We start from the raw sequence: 12,820 nt of genomic DNA, 5'->3' as shown, positions 1-12,820 counted from the left end.
TTGCTTTTTTTCAACCTATACTCTCACTTAAAGTAAAGTGTGTGCACATAGCTGAAGTGTTCTTTCTTTGTGCTGCAAAAGCCTTCAGTAAGTCAGACTTTGGTTAGAGCCACTGGATACTAACTCAAATCAGAGAAGTAAGACAGCTAGCAACTAACAGAAAAAAGCATTCCATCCAGTTTCCTTCTGAAGTCCATGTAATTGGCTTATTTCCTTATGGGACTGGAAGATGATAGTGAAAACCTGTGATCAAGAGCATCTCTTCCTAGCTGAGAATGAAGGAAATCTTCCTTATTTCATCCTAATCTTGTCTGCACTTTCCTGACCCACTGATATCACCTGCAGGCAGAGGAGGGGGCACAGCTTTGTCCAAGATCAGGCATGTCATCCATCATTACAGTCAGAACATTATAAAAGTTTAAATCTACCCTTTTTAAAAATCAGCCCTTTTAATTCCCTTCAAATGGTTGTTTGCCTAAAGCAACTTCTGTCTTAAGATCAGTAGTACCTATGTATCAGCTACTGTCCTTTTCTATTCTGGGATATATATACTAAGCATTGGAGTTTAATTAGCTTTATTTTGAAGACTGAGTCTAGAATCAACTAATGCCATTTCTCAATCTGAAAAAAATGTCAAATACCTGCCAGGGACAGAAAAGACAAGCTGTGTTTCTTAAGATCTGGCTTCTAATATTCAGAAGTCTGTAGAAATGCAGCTCCTACATTGCTAATACAACAGTACCCTTTCTGTGCTGCCACCAGTTTTGCTATGAAGAGATAAATAGCACTATAGTCCTTAATGTCCATGTCCTTTGTTATAGGGTCAACTTTGATAACTTACACTCTTTTATTTCAACATTTCTGCTGTTAAAATAAGGCTGATACTTCTGCCTGCCATCAACAGTGAAGTGAGTTAATCAGCTCTTCAGATGTCTGTGTACTAAAGCTTGCAACTCATGATTTTTCAGTAAAAGATGATAATCCTACTGTGTTGTATTTGAGAGACAGCCAGTCAGCGATGCAAGAACTTCAGGATGCCACTCAGAACTAGTCCTCCCTTTTGGTAAACACCGTAAGCTGTTTTATGAGAATTTTCTTTGAAATTCCTTCAGTGAAGTTCAATTAAACTGGAAACATATCTGAGATTGTTACTGATAAAATGTAGTTTTATTAAATTATAAATTCTGTAACAAAAACGAGACAGATCAAGAAAGATCTCCAAAAACAAAACTACAAGGACTAGATGGCAAAGCCAGTGAAAAAGCCATGGAGAGTGTAAAGGTAAGGATTTGCAACACAAGTTAACAGCGTTTTTACATTACCATTGAAAAAAGGTAAATGATTGCTCTTGTCTAATAAAAACACATTTTAACTCCAAACTCACATCTATTTTCTCACATTAAATTAAGCATCCTGCTCACACCCAACACCTTGCCTGATTCCACATTGCTTTAGTGTTCTTTTCATACATCAATCCATGCAGAAAGTAGTAAGACACTTAATGCAACAGTCAAGAGAATGAAGACAATTCAAGTTGTACAGCAGATATACATTGGCCAAAAAAGGATAGAGTATCTTCAAGGGGAAAATGCTACAAAATAAACACAAGACATTTTCAAGAAAACTGGGCATTGCTAAACAGCTTTCAAACCATTAACAGGACAACCCAGTTTCCTAAACAGTCTTCCAGCTGAGACATGTTAAGAGACTTAAGTTAAAACAGGCCAAATCTGTTTCCCCCCTTCACCCCACCCTCCCACCAAACACGCTGCTAGGTTTGAGTGCAATGCCAATGTGGACAGAAAATTTACAGAAAATTACAACTGAGTATTTTTTTTCACATGGCTCTAGATTTAAACTTCAGTGACTGTGCACTGTCCATCTGGCCTTCTAGATCTTACACTTGTGTTTGCCACCCCACCCCCTGCCCCTGGTCTATCTGCTCCTGGCTGGCTTGCACTGGCATTCAAGTGTCTCTGCTGACCAGAGGATGGGCGTTGCTGAAGGTGGGCAGACACATCCTCACTGTCGCTGCTGGCATCCGATTCGGTCTCCTCAACAGAGGTGTCGGGGGCTGGCACCCTACCAGAAGATGATGATTCATGGTCTTCTTCTCCCTCTACCCTGTGACTCCTTTCAGCCATACTGTCTCCATTTATTTGCAAGTGGGCAAAAGAGTTCTCTAAAGAGTTGCTTGCATCGGGTGATGGCGTTGAAGGACTCACAAGCTGACCATCTAGTGCTGGCAGGGGCCTCACGGAAATGGATGCTAGAGGCTGCACAGCTGCAGCCCCTGGAGTCAGTGTGCTGTCCGCACCGTCAGCGGAGCTCTCTCGTGCCAGGTTGACAGTGTTGCTGTCACAGTCCAGCCTCAGCCCAGCCACTCCCTTCTTTGGTATATCTATTATGTCCCGTTTGATTTTTCTGCGACGTCCATGCTCATTTCTCCTATACTGAACCATATTTTCAAGGTCTGCTACGTATAAAAAACCAGCAATTAGCATTTCAGTGCTCTTTTTACCCTTGGAAAAGGCATCTTCCAGCTCTCTGCTGGTACGTTCATCATACTGCCACCAGCCATTTCTACCTTCATAGTACCAAGCATATTCTCCATTGCCTCTGCTTGCTGCTTTGAGTTCTTCGGGTGACAATAAGGTTGGCTTGTCAAGAAAATCCTCGGGAATCTCTTGCCGGCAGAGCGCACATCGTTTCCCAAGCCAAGAAGCTCCCTTCACACACAGATAGCAGAAAACATGTTTACAGGGCAGACTTACGGGATGGACACATGTTTGCAGACAGATAGCACATTCAGGGACTTGCAGGGAAGGTGCTGCATTGGTACATGACTCATTTGTCTTCCTATTTGTGGGAAGCATGTTGATTGAATGATCTATTTCACCACAGCCAGCCATCCTGCAGAGGATCAAAGAAATTTAAATCAGTTTATTGTGTCAAACTAGCACCTCGCATTACATTTCACCTCAACATCCATGGAATGAGATGTTTACCTCAAGGTAAGTTACTGTTTCCTGAGGTGACAGACTAAATCAACTGGGAAAATTTCTTTTGCTAATCACCAATATTTTACCTGTTTAATTTTCAGCATGTTAACATCCCAAGTTAGAAAATAAATTTTGTTATTTCCTCTGTTCATTCTCTGAAGTAGTGTTGATTAATGAACCTTCAGCCAACCAGTTATTTTGGTGCCTCCTCAGGAAATTGAAAGAAACGATGGTTCTTTCCACAAGAGGTGACGTGGCTGTGAATTGAACTTAAACAATCCCTCTTCAGACTACAGGTGATTGTCTGCTTGATTAAGGGACTGCCTGAACAGCATCTCAGACTAGGTTTACACAGTAGAAAATATGCCTGACAGCAGCACCCAGCTGAAGAATTCCCCCACTCTGTTCCTTAGTTCCCATGCACTAAGGGATGTACACTATCCCTCAAACTGAGCTCAGAACAACCACAGGGCTGCAGAAATAACCAGATCTGAAAATGGAGGTGGCCTTTTCAAAAGATACCTTGGATTCCTTTTTCTTAAACATTAAGTGAACCCCCTGATATATGCAAGTGCCTCTCGAAAGGAATCACTGCAGACCAGCAGAAGCAGCAGTGTATTGCAGAAGACACACAACTCTGACTTGACTGGCTTGTGAAGTTATTGCCTTTACTTTCTCTGGCCATATCTTATTTCTGTTATTAAAGATGATTTTGTAACTGTGAGGGAATGGGGAATGCAAAACTGCATCACTTTGGCATTGTGTAAGATTTAAGTAGTTGAAAAATTCTAGCCTAAATATGCAAATGCCTTCTCAACTACATTTTTGCCATGGCAATCTTTCACGGTCTCTTTCATGGTAATTTTCCTTTTATTTATTAACAATCAAAACCAAACACCAGATACCAAATGAGGGAGAAGAATGGCTTTGGGGAATGGGACCTGAAAAGGTGTCTTTTTCCAATTAAAATCCCCAAGGAACTTCAAGACTGATATTCAACAAAACAGCCTTTCAGTGAAAGTAGTCTTTGTTGTACAGACAGCTAGGAATACTTCGTGCAAAACTACCACAAGCACGTGGGTCAAAAGGGACCTTTAAAGGTCACCTAAGTCCAGTTTCCTGCTCCACATGGCACCAACAATAATACTAGATTAGATCAGCTGTGGCTGATCACTGTCTAGGTGCGTTTTTCTGAAACCTGCAAGGATGGAGATACCACAGGCTGCCTGGACAGCCTGTTCTAGTGTTATACACATTTCTAACAAAATTTTCAAGAGAAAATGCCTAGTGTTACTGTAAAAGCCTCCACTGCTTTAAAAATCTTATAAATATCTGCTGGGGGGGGGGGGGGGGGAAAGGTTCAGTATCTGTATTTATCTTTACAAAAAAAGATCATGTGCTGTTTACTTAAAATATTTTTCTCTATGCTGTCTGTTCCCTTCTATCACTATAATTTCCTCTTGAAAGACCAATTCCCCTTTAATCCTTTTTTTAATCAAGTAATTCTTTTAAAAGCTCTACAGCTCAAATGCTTTTTCCTGAAGTAATATGTAATTGTATCCACCTATGTTTCAGTTTTGTATCTGAATTTCTTTTTCCTGAGATTAATGACAAATCTGCTAACAGTTCTTAAATCAGCATGCCAGATACAGACACAGCATTACCTACCAGCTGGTAACTGTGTTTTTACTGCACAGCACACATCTGTGAGATCCATTCTAACAATGTTGTGAACAAGTTGCTTTTTGGAAGCCTCATACTTCTGAGGCTGTATTTTGCAACAGATTTTTACAGCAAATGTCACAGTTTACACCAAGAAACTTACTAGAAAAAGGAGAGAATATTTCAGAATACCCACAAATACAACCCAGCCATCACTTCACAACAGAAGAGCTAAAAGAGAAATCCATTTATTGATTAATTTGTGCTAACCATGGCTGAGGTAAAAGATCTTAATTTTCAAGTGCCCCCACATTGAGATACTACAGTGCAAAAAGGCACAGCAGCAGAGATTTCTACTTCCGTGCTACAGTTTTAAAAAAGGATGCTTTTCCCTGAATATCCTTTATAAAGTTATCCTTTCCAGAGTCAAATAAAAGATTAGAACAACCTGTAGGTAAGTAACTTTTACACAAGTCACGTATCATAATTAAGATTTTGGAGGTGATTAAAATGCAATGCAGGGATGAAAAAGGCAATGCACTTTGACAAACTAAATTCTGATACTGTAAGCTAAACTAAAGAGAGTTTACCCTGAGGCAAACTAAAAGAAGAATTAAAAGTTGTTACATGTTTACTGGAAGCAAAAAAATGCTAACATTTGAACTGTGCTCAGTAGGTCGCCCATTTATTTGAGGGATCTGTAATTTCTTACTAGATCAAGATAATAATGCAGGATACGAAAAGGAGTAAATGCCTTTTCTTGAAAATCTTTTTTGAGTTTTAATGACTCTAAGGAAAATGTTATGTATAAAATGAATAGAGCTGGAAGAGCAAACCCTTATCTCTAGAAGTGCTACCCAGGAACATAAAACTCTTCTAAGATAAGCACAACTGCAGTTGCATGTGCTCAGAATGCAGGACAATTATGCACTTGAAGATTTCTATCAACTACACTGACACTGTCTCACTTCTTGTTTTTAAAGCATGATGCTAATTAACCTTTTTAATACCAAATCTAGGTCAGAGTTTGTTTATAAGCTGGTAGGAGGATGTACACGTACGTAGGTTTTTACTGAAGAGGTAATCCTTCAGAACCGAGGACAAACATCTTGGGCTGCTATTCTGCTACGTTATGGCTGTGGAAGCACTTGTACTGCAACTTCATGCTATTAAGAATTTAAAAAAACTGACCACACAGTATTTTTCCTGAAATTAAGGTTCAGTCAAAACAGGCTTTATATCAGAACTGTTATCAAACAGGAAAGCTCTATTTTTTGGAGGATTGGGTTCCCTTTAAGACACTCCTAGCATCATGGAAAATCATATTCTTGACTACTGACTACAAATTAATTAAACTCAAGGAAAAATTCTAAAAATAATTTTATTTGAAGTATTTAGATCCTTAATTCAGGTGTAAATAAGGGAGCAATAAGAACCTGAACTCCGCATTTTAGCATAAACACAGCCTAAAACTCAGAAGGAATTAGTCCAAAATCTTGCCAGATCCCACTTCTTGTGGTTTTCGTTTTTAATATTAAATAATAAGTTTAATTTCTAAGCTATGGGGCCTTCATCAATACATGAAGTATGGAAGAGGTGATGTGTAACAACTACATGGAAAGACCCCAGGCCTTCTTGGAATTTAATGGAAGAAAAAGTAAATCCACACAAAATCACTTCAAATTCCAGGTGAAATTCTAACTGCAACTAAGCAGTCCATCAAGGAGCTGACATGTTTAAGTTCATTAACAAAACAACAGCTTACTTTTTCTGAATAGTTTCTACTGAAGCATGCCACAAGACTGAAATGTCCTCTCTTCAGATGTCTCCAGCTAGGATGGCAGGTCCTCCTTCCCAAGGCTGGCTCATTCCTGACTTGTCCTGCTCAGTGGTACACTACAGCGTTTCAGCTTCTCTGCAAACTAACAGAAAGCAAATAATACCACCATTACAATGTCATCCAGAGGTACGAGCAAGCAAAGTACAATGCCACGGTTCTGTTACAGAAAGGAAAATACTATGCTTTTATTTACTCAATGCAGGCTATTTTCAATAAAACTACCACTGGACTTCTGCTTCATTTTTTGCAACCATCAATTTTGACCCACAGTTTTTATTTTGATGTCTGGCTTAAACAAATCATCTTTTTTTAAGCATTATAAAAGGCAATTATTTTTGACGATAGTAAGTTAATTGCTCATTTCCATACAGTAACCTCACAAAAGGAGTAACACAAAAGGAGAAACAAGAGCGAAGTTGCGAGCATGTTATGTTTATGCAATTTTAACCTCTAATAAATGATCCCTTATATTTAGAAATTTTAAAAAGTCACAATGGCTTCCTAAAGCTGTTTATAAAACTATCTGTATTACACCATTCCAAAGGACCGTCTAGCCATATGTCTTGTCCTGAAACGGACTAGTATCAGACACTTGAGGAAAAAACAGCGCACGTGAATAGCCAATTTCCCCCAGGTCTTCTCCATATTTCAAGTAGAAATCTGCCTCTTTATATTTCGAGGCTCAGAGCCTTGAATCCTTGTCCTCTTTTACAGAGATCATTGCATTCATTAAATGAATGAACCTCAGAACCATTCAGCACTTTCTTCTTTATAAATCCACATATGTACATCCTCATACCAGCTTATAAAGAAACTCTATGACCCACATTTGATACTTAACAAGGTAAACAAACAACAACAAAAATTAATTAGGACCTTCCTCTATTTCTTTAAAATGCTCTGATGGGCTCCAAGGTTCAACAATGGAAAGAGTGCATATGATCTCTAAAAAAGAGGACAAGGATGCAACTCAGCCTCCACACCGCAGAGGCAGTGTTATCAAGCTAGCAGATAATGTCAGTCACAATACATTTGGTGAATGCCACCAACCAGAATCTGAGCCAAGTCATTTCACAAATACATAATAATCACTAAGTGCTTAACAAATACATAAGAAGTTCCTACAGTAGGGAAGTAGGAATCTGCAAACTCAGAAAGGGAAGGGAGACCATCACTCTTGCACTCTCACACCCTAAACAGGAAGGTCTTGACCTAAGAGAACCACCTTCAGTGAATCCTCTGTAAAAAGACTGATGAGCCACAGAGTCACATCCTCCTTCTGGTCTGCAGCTTTCTGGACGATTCTTAAACATTTTGAACTACAGTTTCCAGTTGCTGCAAAACATTATACATAGGAATGATTTGAAGCAGATCTGAGAACGTCACCTCTTTGATTTCAATGTGTTCAAGGAAAGAATCATTTCAGCATAAACACAGTGCAGAGCAGACATGTAAGAGCTGAGTGAAGTCAAGGAGTGATAAGTCCCTGAAAGAATATGCAGCATTACAGTATTCTGTGCTATAGTCCTTCATCAAATGAGCAAACATTTATCATTAATAATATCAGAGTGTTCAGTTGATTTTAGTGCATGAAGCATTATTCAAGTATGTTATTTTCTTTATAGCTAAGCTCCATGTAACATTCCGTGCAGCTATTTTTAGAATGAACTCCAAAAGAAAAATGCAAAAATTAACAAGCCTATCCACACCTTTTCTCCCCTCATAGTTCTAGCAGCTTTCCTTTCTTCACACATCAATCTGAAACCACGAGCTGCAATCGCATTAGAATTGTGGCTCTACTAATCCAGAGACAAGATACTATGTTTTCTATGATCAAAGAGACAGCTGCAACAAGCTTGATGCTCTGGGTGTGGTGTTCAGTCCTTTATCTTCATAGCTGCTTTCTGTTACTTCAATAGGTATCACCTGAAGTCTTTTATCTACTACCTCTCACAATCCACTACTAGAAGTAGCACATCATAAAACCAAATGCTATGTGGAGATGGCAGAAAAAGGCTGGGTCAGTTCTGGGAGATTACTTAAGAAATAAAAATGCATGCACATATTCAAGGTATGTAATTATACCTAGAAGAATCCAAGGAAGGCATAATTACAGGATTGTGGTAATGCAAATTTCCAATTTCTCCAAAGCTCTTGAAAAGAACTAGTTCACACACTGACTTCAGGTAACCTCTACATTTCATGGCATTGTTATTTATTTAATAAGCCAGTCTTGAAAATTCTACTGAACAGACTAACAGACACTTGTGGTTACACAAGCACCCCTTTTTGGATGATGACTCCTCCTTTGAAGTCACCTGGGTAAAAGCTGTTCTATACTTAGCAATTAATTTTCTCTTCTTCCTGTAGTATGAGGAGTTACCCTATCTGCAGCAACCTGCAGGTATCCATCCCTTCCTAAACCCCTGCATCACACATTGATTTTGAAACTTTAAAGGTGGAACAGACAGAAGGACAGTGTCGCTGATCAGGAACAAGAATTCAAACTGGGCAACATCCAAACTGAGACTCAGCCAGCATAGAACAGTTCTCTTTGTCCCCAAAAGTCTCTCAGGATGCTTACTGGGAGAAGTCATGTCCACTTCTTTCATAATTTAGGATTTTGAAGTCATGGACTTCTTACCAGACCTATCTCCCAAAATGACTTCAGGTTCTCCTTAAGAAAAATGTTAAGCTTTTACTAGGCCAAGGTTTCTTGTCAGCTCAGTCAACTGTGCTCATTAAACCATGAGACCCAGTAAATTATCACATCCAGCACAATTCTTCCACCCTTACTTCTTTGGGGAAACAACAATTACAAAAAAAACCCAACAAACAAACAACCCACCCAAACCAAAACCAGAAGCAAACATATTTAGAAAGCCAGCTCCTGTACATTGATGAAGAGTTACCTACAGTTTTAAGCTTCCTCCATAAGTAAAATCTTAGCTTTTTAAAAACAAACAAGTGCAAAACATTGGTGAATTCAACTCACACCAGCCAAAGACTATTATCTGTATTATCTGAATCCTACTTCAAATGATAAAATCTCATGAATTCTACAACTCCATACATATTATTCTAAAATAGCTATCACAAATTCATCATTTATCCCCTTGAAAACTCAGCAGTTACAGTATTAATTCACAAGAATAAATGCTCTTCTGTAATTAAATATTTGGGGTTTTTTTCAATCAAGCTCCCTTATTTGTAACTCAGCTGGGGGGGGGGGGAAGAGGAGGGGAAAAAGATCCCCCAAATTCTGCCCTTCCCCACAAGTCACCATGAGCCAGACAGTGGGGGAAGAAAGAAGGTGGCTGTTTTATTTAACAGGAAAAATCACTCTCCTGTCTGATGGTCTGCTATTGTCAATACACTACCAGCTCAAGGTACTGAGTCTTATCAGGTATGTTTAAAACTGTCCCTGGCACTGGATAGCACAACAGATAAATAACCTGTTTCCTGTGCTTGCCTACTTTTTTGTATCTGTTTCTTAAACTTAGAATATTCTCAGGAATTGCTGATTGTGATGAGACTTCAAGTTGCCTGTCATTCCTTATCGTTGGCTATTTCACACTAATAAACACCCAACATTTATGTGTACATTTGGAACTGAATCATAGAAGAGTCAAGATCAGAACAGCCATTTCAGTATTAAAATGTTACATCTATTGAAAATGAGGTTGTTCCCTATGCTACAATTGGAGTACTAATCTTGAATTTTGAGCATATATCCTATTTCAATCTATTTAACAAAGAAAAATGTTAATTTCTCTCTCAAATCAAAAGTGTGCAAAGAATGAAGTTTGGTTCATCTTAAGTTACCAGTGCTTCAGAAACTGCAATAAGTACAGGGACATCTTCGTGTGTATATATATATATACATACACACACACACTTGATTAACATGCACAGAAGAGAGGAAAAAAAAATCAATTTCAATATGAAGGCTTTTCCAGGGGCCCACTATTCAATAGACTATGAAAATACTGCAGTTCCAGCTCTTTAAATAAATGACAACTCAGTTACATCTACATTGATACAATGTATTTTGAAGGAAACAAGAACAAACTTTTTCTTTCACTCACTACAGATTTTGCATTATAGCAATTTAAACAACTGGCACTTCAATACACTTGGACAGAAACTACAGTATTAACCACACAAGACTATATACCAAGTTCTTGCAAGAAACATTCAATATTTAAGACTTATTCAAAATTACCAAACGAAGATTCAGATTTCACCATGTCTTCAATACTATTACACACTGTAATTTTTGGTACCGCATTTTTAGAGATGCTTCAGAATCTATTTTTAAGTAGCCCACCGTCCAGAGGCAGCAGCTAACAAAAAGAGGATTGGATTTTTAGTATTACAAACCTGACAAAAGCGAAACATTTTAAAGCTCTGCTCCCTACTCCTCCTTGTAATTGTTAATATGTAGCTGCATATTACACACCAGTAACAAAACCTACAGCATTTCTCAGGCATATCACTGAAAAGCTGTACTAAGATTAAACCTCCCACAATTTCAGTTTAACTATTTTACCATTCCAATCGTCTTGTTCGTACAAAAACCTCATATTTAGTTAATATTTTACAACAATTTTTCAGTGGAGGCAACATGTACCGCACCAACAGCGGGACCCGTTTTCACATTTCACGTCCCCTTTTAACATTCAGAAAGGATGCAGTGCAAACACTTGAGCCGAGGCCGTCAAGCACAGAGAAACAAAAGCACTTCCACTGGGAACACTTAGTTGCTTCTGCCTGGGTGCTCCGCGCTGCGCTGCCGTGACCGCCCGTGCGGCTCCGCTCAGGTCGCCGGCGGCAGTGCCCGAGGCCGGCTGGGCACAGCGCTGACATCCGCAGGGGCGAAGCCACACATTGAAGCGCTGCACATCGCCCTGGGAATTAGAGCGCTGCGCCGGCTCGGCCAGGGGATTCCGCCACGCGCGACGCCGCCACGGCTAATGCTCCTGACCTATTTTACTGCCCAGCACAACGAAACCCCCGACTCACAGAATCGACCAGATTGGGAAAGACCTTCGGGATCATCGAGTCCAGCCTAAGTCCGGGTCCGGTCCGGCACTCTGCGCGCACCTTGCTCCGCACCGGCGCGGGGCGCCGCCTCCTACAGGGACACGGCTCCGCGGTGCCCGGCAGCGGGGCCCGGCAGGAAGGGCCGGGAAGCTTTGCCAGCCGTCCCGTCTCTCCCTCTCTGTGCGGGGCCTGGGGAAGGGCTCCCGGGCAGAGCTCCACCGCCGCGGCCCCGACACTCAGCACGTGACCCCGCGGGCGGGGCGGCGGCGGGCGACACCCTCCACCCTCCCCTCCGCCAAAACAATACCGGGCAGGGCTCTGGCGGCCCGGCGGCCGCCCCTCGTTCGGTTCAGCCCAGCTCGGCCGGCCTTTTGTTCAGAGCCCTCACCCGCGCGGGGAGACCACGGCGCCCGCTCCAGCTCCCTCCGCGGCCCGCCGGCGGCGGAGGGGCGAGGGGAGGCAGCGCCGCCCCGGCCCCGGGCGGCCGCGTAGGGGGCGCTGTCGGAGAGGCCTTTGGTGGCCGAGGCCACCGCTGCCACCGCCTCTCCCCGACCGCTCCGGCTCGTGCCCACCCGCGGCGGCGCGGGGACTCACCCGCCGGGCCGCTCCGCTCGGCTCAGCTCCGCTCGGCCCCGCTCCGCCCGCCGCCACCTGCCGCTCCCTCCGGCCCCGCCGCCGGGACCGCGGGACGCGCCGACGTCACGCGCGGGCCGGGACGGCCGAACGCGCCACTGTGACGCCACCGCGGCGGGGCCGGGGCGGGCCCAGCTCGCCGCGGGGGCGGGGCCGCGCGCGTGATGCCGGCGGGCGGCCCCGCCCCGGTCCCGCGGCGCTGTCGCGGCGCTGTCGCGGCGGCCCCGCGCGGCTCGGGCGGCCCCGGGGGGAAGGGGCAGTGCCCGGCGGGTGCCCTGCGGGGGAACCTGCCAGGCGCTCGGGAGGGCCCCGCCTCTCGGCGGAGGCCCCCTGCCCGCCCCCTCGGAGCCCCTGCCCAAGTCGTGCCTCCTTGTGGCGGGCTGACCCTGGCTAGACTCCAGGTGCCCTCTAAAGGCGCCCTGGCACTGCCCTCCGCAGCTTGGCAGGGGAAGGGGAGTATAACGAAAGGCTCGTGGGTCGACATCAGGACAGGACGAGATCACTCACCGATTGCCGTCATGGGCAAAAGAATCTTGACGTGGGGAAATTAATTTAGTAACAATCAAATCAGAGTAGGATCATGACAAATAAACCCAAATATTAAAACACCATCCTTGCCTTCCCTTTTTTCCGGGCT

General features: G+C 42.7%; 1 protein-coding gene across 3 annotated transcripts; it reads right to left on the bottom strand.

Annotated features, from left to right (window-relative positions):
* Positions 1–1,140: 1,140 nt before the first annotated feature.
* On the bottom strand, positions 1,141–12,218 carry RNF146 (ring finger protein 146). Of its 3 annotated transcripts, none has more exons than XM_048296217.1 (3): positions 12,145–12,218; positions 6,430–6,586; positions 1,141–2,913 (listed from the first exon to the last, which is right to left on the bottom strand). In XM_048296217.1, the coding sequence occupies exon 3, from the start codon at positions 2,910–2,912 to the stop codon at positions 1,854–1,856; it is 1,059 nt and encodes a 352-aa protein (XP_048152174.1). In that variant the 5' UTR covers position 2,913; positions 6,430–6,586; positions 12,145–12,218; the 3' UTR covers positions 1,141–1,853. The 3 variants fall into 3 exon arrangements, with proteins under 3 accessions (XP_048152174.1, XP_048152175.1, XP_048152176.1); XM_048296218.1 differs by lacking the exon at positions 12,145–12,218 and adding an exon at positions 11,530–11,824; XM_048296219.1 differs by lacking the exon at positions 6,430–6,586 and having other exon boundaries at positions 12,145–12,175.
* Positions 12,219–12,820: the final 602 nt, after the last annotated feature.

The sequence above is a fragment of the Corvus hawaiiensis genome, chromosome 3, assembly GCF_020740725.1.
Source record: "Corvus hawaiiensis isolate bCorHaw1 chromosome 3, bCorHaw1.pri.cur, whole genome shotgun sequence".
NCBI classification, from domain to species: Eukaryota; Metazoa; Chordata; class Aves; order Passeriformes; family Corvidae; genus Corvus; species Corvus hawaiiensis.
Note: the sequence above shows the minus strand (reverse complement) of the source record. Positions and strands in the feature narration are given on the sequence as shown.

What these genes read in the sequence shown, in the direction of transcription:
- RNF146 (XM_048296217.1), bottom strand. Translation starts at nt 2,912, where the DNA reads ATGGCTGGCTGTGGTGAAATAGATCATTCAATCAACATGCTTCCCACA.